Source organism: Pseudorasbora parva, chromosome 17, assembly GCF_024679245.1.
Source record: "Pseudorasbora parva isolate DD20220531a chromosome 17, ASM2467924v1, whole genome shotgun sequence".
NCBI classification, from domain to species: domain Eukaryota; kingdom Metazoa; phylum Chordata; class Actinopteri; order Cypriniformes; family Gobionidae; genus Pseudorasbora; species Pseudorasbora parva.
This window is the reverse complement of record NC_090188.1, coordinates 18,836,334-18,858,977: the sequence shown is the minus strand read 5'-3', so window position 1 is coordinate 18,858,977 and position 22,644 is coordinate 18,836,334. Positions and strand designations below refer to the sequence as shown.

General features: G+C 35.7%; 1 protein-coding gene across 6 annotated transcripts in view; it reads left to right on the top strand.

The window, feature by feature from the left end:
- The window catches only part of si:dkey-192p21.6 (uncharacterized protein LOC565246 homolog), a 32,742-nt gene extending 11,649 nt beyond the window's left edge, over nucleotides 1–21,093 (top strand). For 5 of the 6 annotated variants that reach the window (XM_067422512.1, XM_067422515.1, XM_067422514.1 and 2 more), the window contains 11 exons: nucleotides 209–285; nucleotides 1,526–1,556; nucleotides 1,974–2,134; nucleotides 8,030–8,142; nucleotides 8,363–8,484; nucleotides 10,196–10,319; nucleotides 10,726–10,812; nucleotides 11,976–12,053; nucleotides 18,345–18,415; nucleotides 19,876–19,988; nucleotides 20,074–21,093. In XM_067422512.1, the coding sequence (XP_067278613.1) occupies nucleotides 209–285; nucleotides 1,526–1,556; nucleotides 1,974–2,134; nucleotides 8,030–8,142; nucleotides 8,363–8,484; nucleotides 10,196–10,319; nucleotides 10,726–10,812; nucleotides 11,976–12,053; nucleotides 18,345–18,415; nucleotides 19,876–19,988; nucleotides 20,074–20,255 (1,159 nt within the window). In that variant the 3' untranslated portion in view covers nucleotides 20,256–21,093. The remainder of the gene's footprint in view (nucleotides 1–208; nucleotides 286–1,525; nucleotides 1,557–1,973; nucleotides 2,135–8,029; nucleotides 8,143–8,362; nucleotides 8,485–10,195; nucleotides 10,320–10,725; nucleotides 10,813–11,975; nucleotides 12,054–18,344; nucleotides 18,416–19,875; nucleotides 19,989–20,073) is intronic. The other variant, XM_067422513.1, reaches the window with a different exon arrangement.
- The last annotated feature ends 1,551 nt before the right edge of the window (nucleotides 21,094–22,644 follow it).

Genomic DNA, 22,644 nt, shown 5'->3' with positions numbered 1-22,644 from the left:
ATAAAACTAGCAATTTATTTACAACAAACTCTTACTGACCTCAAACTTGTGAATGGTAGTGCTGTAGGTTATAAATTGTAACAATATTCTAATTTTTATTCGATCGAAAGAAAAGATTAATTAATTGGCTTAATATTTGCCTAATATTCTTTTTGTATAATAGCTTTATGTATTCTGATTACATTTTCAGTTTTGTTTGTGTTTACAGATTCTCCCTGACGGTCATGGTATTCGTGAACTATGGAGGAGGTGGTTACTGGTTTTTCCAACATGCACCATGGAATGGTGGGTTATTTTGCTGATTGGTTACATATAATGATATGTGATGATCTCTCTTAGGCTTTATATTGCGACTAAACTGCAGATGTGAAAAAAAATGCAATAATTTAATCAGGAAAAGGTTTTTTTGTGTATGTATAGGCGGTTTTTCTGAGCTGAGATGTCCGATTCTTAAACTAATGAATCTGTATTATTCATTGATTGTAATGAGTCATTCTGTAAGATTCACAAAACAGCTTCAAGCTTGCTTGTGATTTAATGGTTTTAATCAAACTCATTCAGTGAATCATTCAGAGCTGTTATTGAGTTCAGAAACGACTCTCCCTCATTTTCTTTACTTCTGTCTAACTTGAAATGAACGAAGAATCATTCACTCAATGAACAAAAGTGCTTCTTTTTAGAGCTGGCTTGTAATTTGTCGACTAAAAATTATTTTTTTACTCTTAATGGCTAATTTTAACATTTTTCAACCCTTGTAGCTTGTTTTTATTTATTTGTTTGCCTTGAATCAGCTTTCAATACACACTTATGTGTTCTAAGATATTGATTTGGTATTTTTTTTTAATAAATACCACTAATTAAGGGCATCTAATATGAAATGAAAGGCAAAGTTATACATAAATCATAAATCTTCACAGACTACCAAAGATGCAATTTACTGATATCCAATAGTTACATTTAAAGTGCTTTATTGCGCCTTAACTCAGTTTGAATTGTATACTTCAAATCTACAGCATGACGTTTGGATGAACATCCTCAAAGGACGCAGATGAGAAGGGGTTACATGTTAAATTTTAATGGGGGTCTATTACGAAGCTCATCTCCTAGAGTATTCACAGATGAACTCAATTTAAGGATCATAATGGCCTCTTCATCATATCAGCAGAATTGTATTGATCATAAGGGAAAGCAGATGGATTTTCATATTACTGTGAGGCCTTTTCTGTCATGGCTGTGTGAGCATTTATAAATCATTGCTGTCTGAAAATCGAAAAATAATGAGACAACAATGTTTTTAAGGGCACACAATCTTTTATCATCAGTTAGTATGCTCTTTAATGACATTTGTTTACAATTAAGGGTGGTTATGAGGATAAAAGTCATTTTGTCAGTCATTCAGCAATTAGATTATGCATTTAATATGTGTCATTCAAACAGCTAACTTTCCAGCAACTGTAGGCCGGCATGCACCAGAAGTGTGTGCGGTTTTCATGTGCGTGAATGTCTTTTTCCATGTATGTTACAGGTCTCACAGTAGCTGATCTTGTGATGCCTTGGTGAGCTGCCAGCATGTACTCAACGAATCGATGGAGAATTATTACTTTCCATTTTTGAGATTAATATGGAAAAGAGTGGGACTTCAGTCCAGAAGTTTGGATCTGCCTTCAGAACCATTCAGATTTAAGGCTTTTCCAACCCAGTACCATTTATAATGCTTTGCTTATGCCAATTAATCTTTCTGTCGCTGAGAGTATACATAAAACTTGTAATAACCAGTTACTTCTTTAAAAACAGCCTGCATTTAAAGGCCCAGTAATGTAGCATCAACCTTAAATTGTGTGTTTGTTTGTTTATTATTGAAATATTTAAGAAGAAATCCTCAGTCCTTCAATGTTTTTTGACATACAAAAATCAATAAAACAGAATCACTGTTTCTCAATGTGACAATAATACTGTCTTTATCCTCTGGCAAGGTTTGTGTTCATCATAGGTACTTCTGTAGTGCTAGCATTCAACTCGATGCATAGAAAAGGTGTTCCATGGCTGCAGCTTCTTCGCAAGGTTTCTTGGAGAACCATCGTCCTGATGCTCATCGGGTTCTGCTTCATGAACTACAGCCCAAGAGATGGATTTTGTGAGTAGGCTATGCATACATTATTTCCACCACAATAATTTTGTTTTATATTTTTTATTTTATTTATTTATTTTGGGAAATACTTTACAATAAGGTTCCAACTGTTAACATTAGTTAACTACATACATGAACTAACAATGAAAAATACTTCTAAAGCATTTGCTAATCTTAATGTTATTTTAAACTTAGATAACATGAACTTTCAATGAACAGTGGCATTTTTATTAGCTAACACTAACAAGGCTTAATAAATACTGTAACTAATGTCTTGCCATTTTGGTTATTGTTAGTTAGTGCATTAAAATCTAGTTTTTAATGTTTTTTTATGTCAATGTGGTGTTTTTATATTATGTAAGACACTCCATGTGCAATTCATAAGTCAACACCATTGCTGAGATTTTTTTCTCAATTTTTTTAATTTTTTCGATGGTTTGAAATCGCTGGTGTTTCTTACGTCACAAACGATGTAACCAATCACGTCAGTGTGCGGGTAGGCTTTTGCATTTAATTAACTTTGAACTGCTGAATAGCTTTTATATGAATGTCAGATGGAATATAGTGTTATAGTTTTTGTGTAGAAGGAAAGTAGCCTAGAAATCTAGACGCACCCTAGCGGCAGCTAATCTAATCTGCTGCTTCTGAGCTGGAAAAAACAAACTCTGGTCAGGCCAATCACATCGTGTATAGAGTCGGTGGGCGGGCTTAACATAATGACGCCAGAGTTGCATGCTACTTGTGACTCAGGAAGACTTGGAGTTAAGCTTTTGTTTGAGAAAAGAACAAAAAACAGCATTGAAATCATTCTTAAAGGCCCACTGAATTGCCTTGAAACGCTCAATTTGTTAACGTAATTTTCTATACTACCTTCGTAGTATAACTTTAGACCAGAGCTGTTGGTGTGTGTGTGTGCGCTGCCGCGGTGTGTGAAACTAACATAAAACCAGACTTCATTCGCATCAACTGAAAGCGTATTTACACTGAATCGGTTCCTATCGCATATATAGTGTGCTATGTGCCTTTCACCATGTAGAAATTAGTAAATTTGTGAACAACTGACCAATTTCAGCCACAGTTTCATCAGTGTAGGGGCAGGATTTATATTCTAGAGAGCATTTGATTGGACAGAAGATTTGATGAGAAGGTGAAGTGTGCGATGATATCAAAATCTGGGATTTGTTTTAACGGAAGTGAGAGACCGTACGTTTGAATGCTTATATCTCCTAAATGCAGATTTTGTCATTGTTTTGGAACACACCAGCTTGCTCATAACTTTAAGGCTAACATAGTCATACTAAAAGCTAAAAAACATACATTTTGATTTTAGTGGGCCTTTAAGAAGGGAAGATGTGTTCAGAGTTTTGCCGACCAGATACAACGAATGTTTATTCTTTCAACTATCTCCGCTTCACGTTGCTCTGGTTGGTTGTAGCGCTATCCAATTGAATGCAGAGGGAGTTTGAAAAAGAAAATCAGTGATGCTGTTTTGCCTTTGTTTTGTGAGAAAGTTTTTAGTGTCAATATTTTAGCAATTTAATTTTTAGTGATAACAATATTTTTTTTATAAATTGCATTGCCAGCCCTGTTGTGAATTTGACCCCCTCTTTAATTGTCTTGCCTTTTATTTTTGCTGTTTTCCCCTTTCATTTTCTTTGTACTACATCGCCCACATTTCCAAGCAAATCTAGAGCACTACATTACCTATATTCCCCTGGTTAACTATGTACAACACCCAGCTATGTCCTTTGAATCCTTTCCTTAGGATGTGTTAATGTCTTAAAACAACCATGTGCATCCTGTGGGTCTTGTTCATCTTGTCCCTTTCTCAACATCCATCCACTTACATCTTGTCACTCTGCTCCATGTGAATCCATAGACTTAATGCCATGTGAATGGCTCAAGACTTAAGCATTCTGAACTTTCAATAAAAGAGAGCAAAGGACTGGTATTTGTCCAGTGTTTTAATAAGACACACCACCAAGTTTATATTACTCCAACGAACTTTGGATATATTTAACAACTGATATCCAACAAGTCCTAAGAAGTCAATGGTTCACATACACAAAGTTTGAAATGACATCATGCATCTTGTATTGCATTGGATTTATTATAGCACAATAGAAAGCAAGAAATCTCCTTATAGTGGCTGTTCTATTCTGGGTGGCAGTGAATGATTTCACCTTTCAATTCGATTGTGAAATTTTCTAGCGTATACCGAAGTGTCACATATTCAAGTCACCAAATCCTTGTTTTACAAATGAAGTCCATTAGCCTCTGTTAATGATGAAAAGAAGCCAACGTTTCTAATCCGGGGCCTCGCAGCAGCACATTAGGACCATCAGGGTTAAGCTAGGGCAGGGAGGACCATCTGACAGGTCAGTGCAGAGCAGTGCTCATACATTAGCCAAAGCAGTTAGCTATCTGGCAGGATGGATGTGTAACTAAGTTAACAAAAATATTGTGATACTTTCCAGTGATCCAGTGGCAATCATAATATCTGGGGCTGTTGGACAGAGGTGCATAGAGCAAAAACAAGCTTGGCGTTAATGGTCAATTATCACAGATAGGGTTTCATCATGCCAGCTGCACAGTGGATTTTATGGAACGTCATGTAATGTAATTACAGCTTTTGCCCTAAAATGCAAAATTTACTCTCTCTCTTTCTGATACCTCACCCTGTGTATCACTCAGAATGATGTTTAGAAACCATTTTCCCCCAATATACCTGCATTCAAATGCAACAAAATGTATTACAATTCATTGAAAATCATTTGACTCACTGATCTATTTAAACATGGCACCAGTGAAGATTTTAAAGTCAGTCTGTCTCTGCTTGGCCACTGAAGCCATTATCATCCTTTGGAACTTAATTTGAAAAAAAGCGTAATCATGGTGCATTAATGCTTTTATGTACCAAAACAGACCCAGTTTACCCTCTTCTCTCTTTTCATAATTTCATAGCTTACAGGTAAACACATTTAAAGGTGTCATGAACTGGCTTTTTAAATTTTTGTATACTGAGGTCAACCAATGACTTTCATGTGGTTTTTACATTTTACATTCAAAAACATCAGAACTAATAAGTAATAGGGTATTTTCTACACTGGTTTTGAGGCTTTCTCCTGAACGCTGGGTTTTGATGGGCGTGCCACACTGGAGACTTGGAAGTAAACGCCCACGGCTAGGATTGGATAAGATTTGCATATTTAATGATCTTCAGCTCCCCTGTCAGTTCAGTTCACATTAGAGAGGGATTGTTTTGAAAGCGGCAACCGGAATCTCGATCACAGGGCTCCTAAACCTCTTTATCAAACAAACACAATGATTTATTTATCATCCACCCACAATTGATTGGAATATTATTTTTGTATTACTTGGCCCGCCCGATCTTTAGATATAAGCGTGAACCGCACACACACACGCACACACACACGTGCGAGTATGCACCCAGATCAAGAAAAGTATTTCACTATTAGAGATTTATCTGCCTGCCAACGGGCGTACGTTTTGGTAGACCATCTGGAAAACACACACCCCCGGGAAGACTTACATATTAAAAAAAAATGTTTTACTCACATAAGTGTGTTGCACCATTCCTGTCGGATCCAATATAGAAAGCACAGCATTGTGTTTTATTCTCATTACGTCTGCAAATCCAGCATCGACCTGAGACTAGTTTACAAACGAATCCACAGTGAAATGAAGCGAACACGCGTACATGTCTTTCCCACGTGAGCTGGAACTACATTCAAAATAAATGAAGTATCACACATTCCTAATATTAGGATCCAAAGGAAGCTTATGCAGCGACTGTTCTTCCACAAATAGGAATGGTGAAAAATCTTGCTAACTTCTTCGGTATGTTTGTTGCTGCTGGCTAGCGTGACCCGAACGTGCTTATTATTTTGTGGAGGCGGTGTTTCGCCACACAATGACGTCAAGATGCGGTACACAATCGTTTTCTGGGCCTGGTGTCTATAAAATCTTTTCTTTGACTAACAAGGAAGTTTTCAGCTCTGAATTTTACAGGATATTCTTATATTACTATGACCTTTTATATATCAAAAGCTCAAGGGAAAGTTGATTTCTCAATTCATCACCCTTTAAATTTACATTTAAATTAAATCAAATTTTAATGATTTAAAATTAAAAAAATTAAATCATTACATTCTTCATTGTAAATGGATCTTTTTGCAAAATTCCTAAATGTCAATTCTTTGATAAATTACAGAGCAGTGTGTGTATAGGGGTTTTAATTGACAGATACCATTAGTCACCGAACCACTTCCTTTCTCTCTATGTGCAGAGGTGGAGTGTTTCCGCTTTTTATTTGATTTGTTGGATCAATGATCAGTATTATATTGTTTCTTGTGGCCCTTCGTATGTGCCACAAAGAGGTTTTCAATTAACTAATGTGCAGATTACCATCAATCTCTCGCTCTATATCGCTCGCTCACATCACCCTCCCCGTCAGAATCTCTTCAGATAAGCCTTATTAGTCTCCGGCAGGGTAGATCACACCTTTACTGTCCTGCAGTGAAAGACTTCTCACCTCACCCTGGGTCTGTGTCAGCATAACCATCATTAGTCTGTGTTATAAACATAAATCTTCTCTTGAGTGAAAAATAACACTGTAGACCTTAGATGTACAGTAAATGTATTTTCATTTATTTTATATTCCTTGCTACTAGTTGCTGTATATTCACTGTAAAAGATACACAATAGTTCTAAGTTTAAATGACAGCTAGATAAGCATTAAATAACGTTTCTATTTTTATATTTAATATTTAGGGCCCGAGCACCAAGGTGCAAGGACCCTCTTGGAATTGCTCCCTTTATTTAAAATGTAATTTATACCTGTGAACGCAAAGCTGTATTTCCAGCATCATTACTCCAGTGTTCATGTGTCACATGATCTTTCAGAATCAAAAGAATCATAGAAATATTTTGAACCATTATGTCTTTACGGTCAAGATCCTTGTCAAAGCATCCTTGTTGAATAAAAGTGTGAGTATAAAAGTGCTATCACTCCAACAAAATCTACAATTGTTATTTGTTACTTTCTTTGTCACTTTTGGCTACACATTTGTTCTGAATTTATTTTAATCTAAAATATTTTGCTTTTATCGTCATCATTGAGTTTGCACTATTTGACCTATAATCCCACAATGCAGTGATTTTGAACAGGAAAAGGAATTGCCTACACAGATTTTAGAGAAAGTGCCTAAATAAAGTAAAATCCCGTAAAATTCTTCAAATATTTGACAGAATTCAATCCGAAGAAATCTTTAAACTTTATTTTAAAAAAGCACTTGCACACTGTAAAAAATTATTTAGAAAAAAAGGTACCTGGTTGCCTTAAAATTTTGAGTTCATTGAAATTGTAATTTTGAGTTAATACAATGAACATTTTTTAAAATTCGACAACCTTTATTAAAATATTATTAAAAGATTTTTTAAGCATATTGGGTAATTGTGTGTGTTTTATTTCTGATGATGCAGTGAAACATGCCAAATAGTGCTATTTTCATGATTTATCACATTTTTATGTGGTTCAGATACAAAAATATTTTGAGTTTCTATTTATTAAACAAATTTCCTTCATTGTATCAACTCAAATTTGTAATTTCAATAAACTCAAAATTTTCACATTTTTAGGCAACCAGATTACTTACTTTTTTAAGTTAAACCGACAAAAAACAACCAAAGATTTTTACAGTGTGCAGCTTAATACACTAAAGCCCACAATTGACTTGCTTGCTGACTACTATTAAATACATTATTAAAAATACATTTTAAACTATTAAAAATACATTATATTAGTCTGTTTTTCCATCAATAGTCTGTAATAGTAATCTTGTATGTTTATATTTGTGTGTGTGCGCCTGAATGTGTTAGTATCATGGTCCTGGCTACGGATACCCGGAGTGCTCCAGCGTTTGGGTTTCACCTATTTTGTCCTGGCACTGATGCAGACTTTCTCTCCCCACAGAGAGATTCCCTTGAGGGAGGTGGGTTAAACCCTGCGGCTCACATTTCTCTCAGATCAGACATCTGTACAGGAAGACACTTGTTCTGGAATGATTAATTGCCAGAGGTTACAGTCAAATGAAGTCAATGTGTTGACTGATTTTTTTATTTTTTTTATATTAGCTTATTACTATTGAGGTTTATAACAGTACATGCAAGACTGAATTATTTCTAACCCTGTTTTCTGGATTTTCCCCTCAGCATAACTGGTGGAACCCCATCCAAGATGTGGTTTTATACTGGCCTGAGTGGCTCATCATTGTGTTCCTGGAGACCATTTGGCTGTGTCTTACTTTCTTGCTCCCCGTTCCAAACTGCCCCACGTGAGTTCGTATTAAGAGTCAGGCTTTGCCCATACACATTTGTGATGAAGATTAACTATCGCATTGAACAATACAAACATGGTAATATGGAATATAAATCCTGTGCGTTCAATAATTAATGTGTAATGTGTCTGTCAAAGCTTCAGTTCATCCCTTTATTAACATAATAATCATGTCATTCATACATCAAGTTAATTCCTTGGGTGACATATATGCTAGCATTATTACACAAGCGCGCCGCTGAGAATATATGTGGGACGGCGGTAATGTTGGACATTTACATCATGAATGCGCATGTATATGCATTGCAATATGGTCATTTGTGTGCTGTTTTGTTTGTGAGTCTTCGAATGCATGAGGGTTCGTGCCGTACAAGCCAATGTTGTGCGGCTCTTATGAGATCTGTGATTTATGAGTGTTTGGCGGCCGCTTCAGAGGGGATAATTAGCCAATCTCAGTCTGTCATGTGCACTAAAAGGAGGCAGAGAGAAAGGATTCATCATCCTTTCTCTGCCTCTCTCAGTTTTTCTCCCTGTATCTGCTCAACCTTCCATTTATGTCCTCCTCCTCCTCTCCTTCAAGTTTTTTTTCAATGTGTCTGACCCTGCATGACATTGACGATCACATGCAGAGCACCGATAATTCCGCCTGAATGAAAAAAAAAACATTTTGACCTCACAATCATTGTCCTTGTGTTGCAGCACAGTGCAGCATTCAAATTGTGCTGCCTCCTAACACGTTTTCATCTAAATAATTAAAGTTTTCTTGTTGAGCTTATATGCTGTATCAGCATTCATCCATCTTAAAAATATATCTAAATTATGACATATGCTCTCAATGCAAAATACAGAACAGTTAATGCATTCATGACCTCAAGGCTAGATTATTGTAATGCTCTACTGGGTGGTTGCACCTCACGCTTAATAAATAAACTCCAGCTGGTCCAAAACACCGCAGCTAGAGTTCTTACTAAAACCAGGAAGAATTCTCTATTAGCCCAGTTCTGCCAACACCGCATTGGCTCCCTATTAAACACTGCATACAATTTTGGCTCCCTGTTAAACACCGCATACATTTTTCGATTTGGCTAATTACTTACAAAGCACTAAATGAGAGCCGATGTACAGCAAAAACAACCTCTCTTCCTTTAATTTCAAATGTTCCACTGCTTTATAAATGAAGGTGACTTGACATGAACAGCGCTATAACAATAAAGTGAATGATAAATTATTTTACATTTGTGTAATATATTCATTTGATGACTGCTATTCAAAAGTTTGGGGTCAGAAAATATTGTTTACCCTTTTATTAATCTCTCTCCCTTTATAAAATGAATACTTTTATTCACAAAGGACTTAATATATTGATCAAACATAACAGTAAAGACTTTGTTTTAAAAAAGATCATTTGAAATAAATGCTGTTCTTTTGAACTTTCTATTTATCAAAGAATCCAGTTGGATTCTGAAGGATCAAGTGACAATGAAGACTAAAGTAATGGCTGCTGAAAAATCTGCTTTGCCACTACTGGAATAAATTACACTTTAAAATGTATTATAATTAGAAATAGTTATTCTTAATTGTAATAGTATATTTCACAATATTATTTTTTATTCTATTTTTGGACAGCATAGAATGCTTCTTTCAAAAACATTAAAATATCCCCAAAATTTTGAACTGTAGTGTTTTTTCCATTGTGTTTCCTCTGCTAGTGGATATTTAGGAGCTGGTGGTATTGGAGATGATGGGTTATACCCCAATTGCACAGGAGGAGCAGCCGCGTATATAGACCGGTGGTTATTTGGAGACAATATCTTCTGGTATCCAACATGGAAGGTAAGAGACTTACGTACTGATCATCTTTAACCAGTTCAATGCATTAAATATCTGATAATTATTACCTGATTGTGATTGGCTAATTGGTTATGATTAGATATATATATATATATATCTATATATAAGTCCTAATGATCATATATATATGACCATTGCCTTGCAACCAATATCCTACACTATGAGTTTTGGTCTCTTGTATCACTCCATGGTTTTGCAAATCAATATATCCATTTATTGACATACTTAATGAGTAGTCATGTAGTAAAATTTACATGGGGTTATTTGCGATAATGACCAGCTAAGTGGGAGGACAGTTCTAGTTTTAATGATTAAAATGCCATTAATATTGGTATTGTGTATAAATTCTGTTCTCTTTTGCCTTCATTTACAACTTTCTTTGTTTTAGGTCTTGTATCAAACAACCGAGCCCTTTGATCCAGAGGGTGTTCTGGGTACAATCAATTCCATAGTCATGGGATTCTTTGGCATGCAGGTAACTGAATATATGGTAAAGTAATCAAGCATTTTTTAAATGAGTAATTGCAATATTTCTATAAACAAGAATAGTAGATCTAAATATATAAAAATATACATAACAAGAAGTTAAAATTGAGTAATTGGACGGTTATTTTGTTGTTCAACAAAAGTAGTTCCTAATGCAATCTAAAATCTTGTCCGGAATGCCGCAAACACAGACGGTTAAAATGATAAAAACAAAATGGCAACACTCTTGGAATGCTGTCCAGTCATATTCAAGGATCCGATCTAACTGTATGCCAAAAATTGTGCATATAAATAAAAAATAATTTCACTTATTGCAGAAAATGCACCAAAGACAACTGAACAAATGAGATCCCGTGACAAATGAGAGGGAAAACCCAAACACAAGCCCAACATGTGACTTATCCAAACCGTGTATTTGACAGACTATAGATCTTTGGATTGTTCACCATGTTCTCTTCTTGACTCATTGATGAAATTCCCTTTTAGTTCAACTAACAATGACAAATCTATAATATTGAACTGGATTTGCTGGCAACACTCTTAGACAAACAGCTGTTGTATCTCAGTGGTCCTTGCTGTTGTGGACAGATGTGTGCGTCTCTTCCAAAGGTCAGAAAAGTTTCTCACCCTTTGATGATGACAGTGCCCCGGTGACCGGTGAGAACTAGCCGTGCAAACTCGGTTGCATTGCTGAAATCCCTGTGGGTGGAGGCAAAAAACAGTTAGCGCCAAGCCCGTCAATCAGCATGTCTTTGAGAACACGGCAGGTGTCGGCCTCTCCGTCTGTGTCCGTCCGCTCCAGCGTCCTCGGCTGAGGCTCATTCGTCATCACCGAATTAATCAGTGAGCGCAGCCAAGTCCACAGCCGTGCATGGCTGCGCAGGGAGCGTTGAAACTTGAGCTCTTTTTCAGGGCCACAACCAGTGCTCACATCCTCTCTCTCTATCCGAACATGATAGCAGTAATATGACGTATAATAAGCATTATTGTCCAGCAGTCTATTTGCTATTCATTATTTTAGTTTGCTTAGAGGATTGTGACCTATTTGGCTTAAAGTGCAAGCCTAATACACATATTTTTGCTATACAAAAAAACCTCACGTTTAAGTATTTATCCTCACACTGGAAATAATCTTTGTTATTGTCTCCACAGGCGGGAAAGATTCTTCTGTTTTATCGTAAAATGACTAAAGCTATCCTGACACGATTCCTGATTTGGGCCCTTATCCTGGTACGTGAGCAAACACTTGTACGAGAATTTTAAAAAAGCAGATTTCAACAGCAATGACTGAGCAGTTCACCAAAGTGTTATATTGCTTGTAGTTGTAGACAGTTTATGAAATAGGTGGACGTCATATGATATGTGTATATATTATGCACTGAATGAATTCCGTGGCAGAGATTGCTATCACACCCCTCTCGGGACTGAACCGGATGGCTTGTTCGGCTCATGCATGTCTGTTGTTGTTTTTTTTAACCGCTATTATTGCATATTCATTTCAACTGGTTCCTTGGTTCAGCATGCACGACAACCTGTTTTATATCATGTTTGATAACTTAGGAATTAAGGAATCATGTTTATACTTAATGACTTTTGCCAATCTCATGATAATTATTATTATTTTATTTGATAACACCTTAGTCCTGCGTGAAAAAAAAAATCCCTCTCTCTTTTTCTAGTCTCTAATGCTCATCAAGGCTAACGTTATTTGATTAAACTATATCTTAAAAAACACTAATATTGTGAAATAATATTACACATTTAAAATAGCAGATTATATTATATTATAATATATCTTAAAGGGGTGATGAATTGAGAAATCAACTTTCCCTTGAGCTTTTGATAAATAAAAGGTCATGGTAGTATAAGAATATCCTGTAAGTTTCAGAGCTGAAAACTTCCTTGTTAGTCAAAGAAAAGCTTTTATAGACACCAGGATCAGAAAACAAGGCTCTCAAATCATTGTTGTATCTGAAGGGGGAAACGCCGCCTCTATGTGTACCCTCTTTCTTCAGCCCTGCCCACCAACTCATGGAGCTAAACTGATCACGATACACGGCAATAAACACTCTGTCATAAGTCACAAGTTGACACTGGATTTACAGACATATTGAGATTAAAACACAATGCTGTGCCTTTTATATTGGATAAGACAGGAATGGTGCAGCACATATATTTTTTATATATGCAATAGTAGCTACTAGCTAATTGCATTGTTACAGATTGTGTACGTGTCTAATAGAGCGTACCAGCACACTGTCACGGGCTGGAGAATCCTTTATTTGTTGGTTCATTGCAAGATCAGACTCCCAGTGCTCGCAAAGCCCAACGTCCCGCGGGGCTATGTGTTTTCCAGACAGGCTACCAAAACATAAGCAAGTCGACAGGTGAATCTTAAATAGTGAAATAACATTAGTTTCTCAATCTCCGGTTTTGCGCTATATCCACCGATTGGGCAGGCCAAGTAATACAAAAATTAATTAAATCACAGGTGGATGAGAGATAAATACGTTTTGAGACTGAACCCCGTCAAATAATTATTCTGGCCACTTTCAAAACGATCCCTCCCTCATGTTAACTTCAACTGACAAGGGAGCAGAAGCTCATTAAATATGCAAATCTTATCCAATCCTAGCCGTGGGCGTCAGTGCAAGTGCAGCACGCCCATCAAAACCCAGAGTTTTGGAGAGAGCCTCAAGACCAGTGTAGAAAATAGCCTGTTACTTATTAGTTATGATGTTTTTGAATGTAACATCTTAAAACATCATAAAAAATAAAATAAAAAGCCAGTTCATGACACCTTTAAAATGTAATTTATTCCTGTGATGGCATCATTACTTCAGTCTTCAATGTCACATGATCCTTCATAAATCATTATAATATGCTGATTTGATATTTAGAATTTCTTCTTGTTGTAAATGTTGTATTTGTGGAAACCAAGATTCTTTGATGAATAGAAAGTTAGAAAGCATTTATTTGCGATAGAAATATTTTGCAATATATACATGTCTTTCCAGTCACTTTTAATTATTAAATGCTGAATAAAAGTATTAATTTCTTTAAAAAAAAAAAAGAAAGGAAAAAAAAAACCTTACTGACCTCAAATTTTGAAGTGGATAATGTATCATTTTTAGGGTCTCTGAGAAAATGATGCAATTTTGAAATTAATCATTTTTACACATCACATTGTAAACCCCAAACATGTAAAATCAATCTCAGTTAAACTAAACTATGACCTCTTCTTGGTTGTCGCTGAGATTTGCACTGGTGAAACAGATGAACTGGTGATTAGATCTTAGATTGAGATGACGATAGTGAAAGGCTGGTATATTTGCGGGTTAAGTGCTCCATTTGGGTGGTCCCACAGACAAAAGGAGCAGAAGCTGGACTGGGTGGGAAGTGCATAAGGATGTTTAAACCCCGTCTCAGGGGAAATAGCCATGTGCTACTAGAAATGTTTTTCAATGGCAAAGAAAACAGCACAGGTCACTGTTCACTGCTGCCCTTCCCCTGCAGAAAAGCTTTATTTTTGATTGCGCCATGTGGGGTGAATTTACCCTCTCTTCATTCCCACTCTGTATTTTTCTAGTTCTAATCAGCATGACAAGTTAAGCAAGCTCGAGTTATATGGCATGTTTAATCTAAAGCGAATTATGTAGCCATTTATTCAAGGTTATTAAGGGAGAATCGTGTTTCTGCACAATGCAGCATATGTTGATCATAGGATCTACACAAAAAGGGAGTTTACAGGATTCTTTTCCATGAAAGACCTTGCTGCTGTGTTTTGTTTTGGACTTCTGGAGGCAGAGCTGCTGGAATGCCCTCTCTAGAGACAACAGGTGTTGATGGAGGGGGTTTGTCTGGCAAACTCAAGACATAAAGCTGTGGATGACGGGGGCAAATGACCTGCATTTCTCAGCAATGGCTTTGCTTGCCATTGGCTTATTAATATGAGCAAGAATGTTGCAGCTTATCAAAGCTTGCATCTCATTTGTTTTTAATTACTAAGGACTACATTTTTGAAGATGGGCCTTTTATGAGTCCATATTTCTTTAATGTTTCTTTCGTACGACGTCTGTTTTATGAATTCAATTCATTAAATTACGACAGACAAATGCAGCACCTGCAAAGCTGACGCAATGTACTGTACACTTTCTTACTCAAAAGACTCTCTTTATGCCAAGATATATATACAGTCTTGCTCAAAAGTTTACACACCCCTTGTGGAATCTGTTAAAATGTAAATCATTTTAACAAAATAAGAGAGATCATACAAAATACATTAAAAAAGTTTAGTACTGTCCTGAATAAAATATTTTACATAAAAGATGTTTACATACAGTCCACAAGACAAAAATAAACAGCTGATTTTATAAAAATGACCCGTTCAAAGGTTTATGTTCCCTTCTCTTTAGGTTTCCAGCATCTTTTGCATATTTGAACCCTTTCCAGCTGACTTTTTGATTTTGAGGTCCATCTTTTTAGACTTAAACATAACTATTAAAAAAAGTTTCCAAACATTCACTGATGCTCCGGAAGGAAACACTGTGCATTAAGAACCAGGGGGTGAAAACTTGATCTCAATGAGATATGGAGGGATTGTTTGAGAAACCTGTTTGAAAACCGTAATTTTGATTTGATACATTATACATATACACTGAAAAAATTATTTAGAAAAAAAGTTACCTGGTTGCCTTAAAATTTTGAGTTCATTGAAATTAAAAATTTGAGTTAATACAATGACAATTTTTTTTTGAGATTCGACAAACTTTATTAAAATATTATTAAAAGATTTTGTAAGCATATTGGGTAATTGTGTGTTTTATTTCTGATGTTGCAGTGAAATATGCCAAATTGTGCTATTTTCATGATTTATCAATTTTTTTATGTGATTCAGATACAATAATATTTTGAGTTTCCATTTATTAAACAAATTTCCTTCATTGTATCAACTCAATTTTTTTATTTCAAGAAACTCAAAATTTTAAGGCAACCAGGTTACTTACTTTTTTAAGTTAAACCAACAAAAACCAACCAAATTTTTTTACAGTGTACTTTTTTATATTGTATATTCTATTAGGTTATTTTGTGTTCTTTCGTTTGCATACTGTATTTGAAGGATATTATTTTTCATATACATTTATTTAGTATCCTAACCACACATCCCCCCTTCTCGCAGTGAAGTATATTATGATAGTGTTCTTGTTGTGAACCCAGATCCACAGTACGCAGATGCCTGATCCCAGTATTTTAAATTTCATTATTCCCAAGCCCTATGACAAATCGGGCCATTATAGCTGTATGTTGAATCATATTGGCCAGCATTATGAGGCCACACTGCTCGAGGTGCTGAAATAAATGAACAGAGATCTATTTCACTTTACCTAGAGGTGCAGCATGATAAAATAAACTAGCCAAAGGCAAAAAATTATGCCACCTCTGTTCACACACTGCCTCATCCTCTGATTGTGCAAAACAAAGATGGTTGGTGTATAATATAGCACAGGCATGATATTTAAATGGATTTATTTTGTGATAAGTGATCATGTTTTCCAAGATATTTAGAATAGCAATAGAATTCTTTGTTTGTATATGCTCTAAAGTGTTTTCTTTACAGAAAACACTATTTTCCGCTATTCTTAAGCTTCATCCCTACTCTGACGTCAGTGAAAATATAGATTGTGGATTGGATTCATGTGACCAACAAGACACGTTACAGGCTTCATGCTTCACGATAAACACCGCACATCTCATAACACAAGCAAACAATCAATTATCATTGACATCTCCGGAGAGCTCTGAGGTCTGAGAATGTTTTAAGCAGCACATCTCGAACAGCCTCTTGTGCTGTTAATGTGCTCTTCACATTCCCGTTATCCTGGTTAAACAAAAACTGCCTCCCACCACATCCACAGTCATAAAATGGTGCGCGTCTAGGGGTCTTGTCGCAGTTTGCATGAGTCCTTTGTCAGATTGTGGGATGATTTGAAGCCGTTTGTGCCTCGGCATCCCGATAAACAAGGCCCCTGATTTAATTAAAGTTCAACGATCACAACTCTGTAGTTTGAGATTGAAATTGAGCGATTGGCCCACATAGCAATGATTGTCCCACATCCTGCCTGCATAGCCTGGAGACTCAATCTAGAGCCAGCCAGGCTATTTCCACACCATTGATTCTGTCATCTATACAAATGATGGATATCCTCCTAACAAGCAGGTTTGGATGCTGAACTGTCTATCCTCACAAGCACAAGATTTTCTTTAAATGAGCCTGTTTTAACAATGATACTTAACACAGCATCACTTGAGAAAATTCTGTAAAATTGATCCAAATTAAATTGCTTTATGCTTTAAAGGTTAGTTCACCCAAAAATGAAAGCTCTGTAATTAATTACTCACCCTCATGTCATTCGACACCCGTAAGACCTCTGTTCATCTTCGGAACCCAAATGAAGATATTTTTGTTGGAATCCGATGGCTCAGAAAGACCTTCATTGACACCAATGTCATTTCCTCTCTCAAGACCCATAAAGACTTCGTTACAAAGCCCATCTAACTACAGTGATTCTACAATCATTTTATGAAGCGACGAAAATAGGTTTTGTGTGGGAAAAAAACGAAATAATGACTTGCACAGTGATGGGCCGATTTCAAAACAAGGCTTCCTGAAGCTTTGGAGCTTAATGAATCAGCATATTCGATTCATGAACTGCTGATTCGATACACTGTTTCATAAAGGTTTGAAGCTTTGTTTTTGAAATCGGCCATCACTATAAGTTGGGGGGGGGGTTTGGGGGGGGGGCACAAAAACTCTTATCGTCACTGTAGTGAGTGTAACAATGTTTTTAGTACCTTTTATGGGTCTTGAGAGAGGAAATTACATCGTTGCCAATGGAGGACTTTTTAAGACATCGAATTTCAACAAAAATATCTTCATTTGTTTTCAATTTGAAGATGAACGGAGGTCTTAGAGGTGTCGAACGACATGAGGATGAGTAATTAATGACAGAATTTTCATTTTTGGGTGAACTAACCCTTTAAAACATGAAAGAAATGTCTGCCAATGAGAAAAATCTTAATGTAAATGTAAAGCAAGTTTATTTTTCTTACCCCATAGGCATATATTTTTTTCTTGTTTTAAGCATTGTCACTTTTTTTTTTATCAAGACCTGATATCTTGTCATCAATATCTTACTTTAAAAATGTTTAGATATTTTATCTGGTAAGCAAGACAAAAATACTGAGGAAGAAATTGATTTACTGTTTCAGATTAATTTAAGGATTAGAACTGGGAATATAAGGCAATTTAAAGAAATGTAAAACGTGAAAAGACTGCGAGTTTTGCAGTAGGCATGAGGAGATGGATCTGTGTTTTTGGTGTGTTAGTTTAAGGGGCTTCACCTCCCGGGAGTGTCAGCTAATTAGCTTGATACTTCATGGCGGTGCTGCATTTGGGTTGTCTGATAATGCTTGCTTTACAGGTCTGCATTGATTTGAAATCTGTTTTATTCTGATCCTCAGGGAATCTCTGCAGCCATCCTTTCTAAGTGCACAAGAGACGAAGGATTTATACCTGTCAATAAAAACCTTTGGTAAGTGCTTCCTGACCCTCTAAATCCAGCCACTTCTCCATCCACAAAAGAAGGGATGAGACTCCAGCAGGCACAAATCAGAGGCTGCTAAAACACGCGTTTACTTACCTCTAACGACAGAACGTCCTGTAAATGATCACCCCCACTGGCACAGGAGTGAGACGCGGCGGGTGATACATCCACTGTCCTACTAGATCACTCTTCTTTACAGCCAAGAGAGAGTGAGCAGTTTTATTTTCCCAACCATATATCTTGCCAAAATCTGGCTTATCTCATCCGCCTGTTGTGAAATTGAGCAGGATGAGGTCAGCCCTACATCTTCAGACCGGTGCACATTAAATTATTTGTCATCTAACACCTCAGTGTAAATAATGGCATGCATATAACAGAAATGTTCAAAACACATTTGTACCATTGTTGATCTATTTTACAGTGTATGCAAAAATAATAAGTAGAATATATATATTTTTAAATTAATAATATATATATATATATATATATATATATATATATATATATATATATATATATATATATATATATATATATATATATATATATATAAGTTTATATATATATATATTTAATTATATTTTTAAGGCAGTTTTTTTCATGTTATTTATATACATTACAGTATTTATTTATTTTGTCCGTTTTCATTTTAGCTAAAGTGTTTTAGTAATTTTATTAGTATTTTTTGTATTACTGTATTTTCAACTTAATCTCATTTATTTCAGTTAGTTGCCTTTTACATAAAAACATTGAATTGTGTTTTATTTCACTTTTATTTTAATTAGCAAAAAAAGACATATATATTATTATATATATTACTACTAATATATATATTAGTAGTTTTAGTTAACAATAACACTGTTTTAAGGATGTTTTTTGCTTTAAATTTGACCTCATCTTGCCTTTGCTGTATGTGCTCTGTCTCTGTGACCCTGCTCTACTGTACCTGTTTGAGTACAGGCATATACCTGCTTGAATTTTTATGGCCAGTCCATCCTACCAGCTTATTGAGCCCCCGAGTATGTCTGTCCTCATCCCTAAAAGTAATTAACTCCCAGCCAAGAGTCTTTTTTGGCTCGACTTCAGCTGATATAAACGATGCTCTGGGATGCAGCCATTCTACATTAGATAAAATTCCATCGAGCATCCTGGCACTTAGGAACACAGAAGACACATGACTTATTGACATGGTTGTACTGAGCAGGTGCCAAGGCTTCACTTTGGATGCTTATGTTTCTTATTGGCTTACTCTAAGCACAGAAACTACTATGCGTCCATCCATTATTTAGTCCCCAGTTCTGCACGGTGTTGTCCTCGTTGTTACAAGAAAAGTTTGGCAGAGGTTTTTCAGTTGCGCAATGCACCTACGGTCCTTCATGCATATCTTTCAGAGATAATTTGTGGCCTGAAGTGTCTCAGATCGTACAACACCGATTTTCTGTCTTCAGGTCCCTGTCATATGTGACTTGCATGGGCTGCATGTCCTTTTTGCTGCTGGGTGTGATGTATATTATTGTGGATGTTAAGGAATGGTGGGGCGGCCAACCTTTCATTTATCCTGGTACGAGAATTTACTTGTTTCAAACATTGTTTTATAAGCCAATCCAATCCATAAAAGCTTACAATGTTGCAATGTTGTTTTACAGGGATGAACTCCATATTTGTCTATGTTGGCCACTCTCTGCTGGGCTTTTACTTTCCCTTCAGCTGGGAGATGCGTTTCCAGGACAGTCACTGGGAGAAGCTTTTCCAGAACATGTGGGGTACCGCACTTTGGGTCTTCATTGCCTACCTGCTCTACCGCAAAAAATTCTTCCTTAAAATCTAATGCTTCTGGGGATTTTGTATCATAAAAGTCAATTGATTTCTCTTTAGCTTAAGTTAGAGGATAAAATAAAGTCTTGATTATTCAATTAAATTATTAAATAAGTACAACATGATGTTTCATGTTATGCATGGTATTTGATGTACATTAAACAGCTCCGTATTAGATCCATTTATACATTTTATATGTGTGAGTGGTGAGGATCTGAATTTGGTGTATTCCTGAGTTCAATTAGTTAATAGGCATAAGAACTAAGACCAGGGGATCAGATTTACTGTCTTTCATGGACACCTGCAATGTTTTATTTGATGTCAGTTTTGTTAAGACCCGAACATAGTGATTAAATCAAATTCACTGAAGTGGTACTTAACAAATTAGAACAAGCTATTTTGCCACTTGAGGGGTAGCCATTATATATCGGTTGCCATGGTCACCCCCCCCCCTTGCTGCTGTGAGACAGAGAGTGGGTACCATCTGCTCTTCAACTGACAGCCCTTTAATAGGGGTCAAGCTGGACGGCTCACTGAGGAGTGTTTCTGGGGCCAGCACACTAATGCAAAATATGGGAAATTACACCATCAGATATATGCAATACGGAAATCATGTAACACAAAAAAAAACCTGATGTTTTCTGTCAAGCTGTATTCATGAGATTGAATAAAGTCTCAGCAGTGTCTAAACTCTGCAGCAGTGGTGTGCATTAAGATCCTGACCCAAGATTTGTTTATAAGACCCTGTGGTAAAACATTTCCAAAAACAACAGGTTTGGAGTGACAAGAGGGGTAAGCAAATAATATTTCAGAGTGAAATCTCTCTTAAAGATGTTTAAGACTTAAGCAGTGTGCCATCCTAAAAAATATATATATATATATATATATATTGGCAAATTGATTATCCGTGATTAATCGCATCCAAAATATAAGTTTACGTAATATATGTGTGTTTGTGCATGCATGTATATATATATATATATATATATATATATATATATATATATATATATATATATATTACATATTTTAAGTTAATGAGCTGATTTATTTCAGTTAAAACAGCTCAAACATGCATTTTAGTCTGGGACTATTAAGCCGTATGATACTGGATGATAGACTTGTGAATTAAAAATGTATTATTAGATTGTATTATTTATTAGGACCTACGAACAAGTTTTGTTCATGGTGTCATTGTGTAATATATGAACTCCTGTCAAATTTAAGATAGATTTGAACCTAAATACTGTAGAGTTTGATTGGACATACAACCCTTGATGTCAACAAAATATATGTTTACTCCTCCTTTTTAAAAGTGTGAGAAGTGTATTTATTTTGCTATATTCATAATAATGCAAACAATTTTTATAATTTTCTTATACTTTCAAACTTTCAACACTTTTTTGGGTCATGACCCACTTGCTCAGAACCACTAAACAACAATAACAAATGCATGCTATAATACAGTATATTCATAATTCATAATATAATATCAGAGGTTAGAAGTGTATCACCAAATATGGCTGTAAGTGGTCAGTGGAGATTCTGTCAGGATACAAAGATTTAATCTCAGTGATTTCTCAGAAATGACTCTGTGCTGCATCTCTAACTTATAAATGACTTCTGCAGAAGCTTGTAAACAAACAGGCTAAATTATGTTATATATAGTTATTATATCATCTTTAATCTAGTGCACCAGATCTCTGAATTTGTATAATATTTATGATCTACATAAGTGGTTGAAACATGTGAACCTGTTCACTCTACATGAAATTCAATTGAACTCCTTTCTCTCTGTTAGTTAATGAGAAAGCTTTTCATTTTGAGGATCATATTACCCATTTAAACTAAGTAGAGCCTATGAGCGAAGCAAACTGGTCAACTCATTTTTGGGAATGGACTAATGACTAGTGTTGTGCTACTCCATGTCCCAGTGGGAATATGGACCTGTTTTAAAGGCTATAGCTTTATCTACAACAGTAAGCACTTTTTGAATCAATATTTTATTAATCAAGTACTTATCATCGTTATTATTTAATGCACGGCATATAGATGCAGCTATATTAGCAAAATACCACTGAGAATAGCTCCACCATGTTTGATGTAAACAATGCTCTCCTATTGTTGTGCAATGAGAATCTGTTTGACAGAATTTGACAGTAAAAATTGTGATCTTATCTACTATAAAACAAGCTTTCATCTGAAAATGATCTTGTTAAGTAACCACATTCAAAAAGAACTCATGCGGAGGTATATGTCATGAATCTGCCTATGCATTGCCTATCTATATTGATTTACATCGACCATATGTCTGAAAATACCACTGTGTGTCTGGTTTAGAGTAACCTGATCTTTTTTTTAATCTGCATCATGTATATGGTTATGAGCCTGCATGCCGCTAT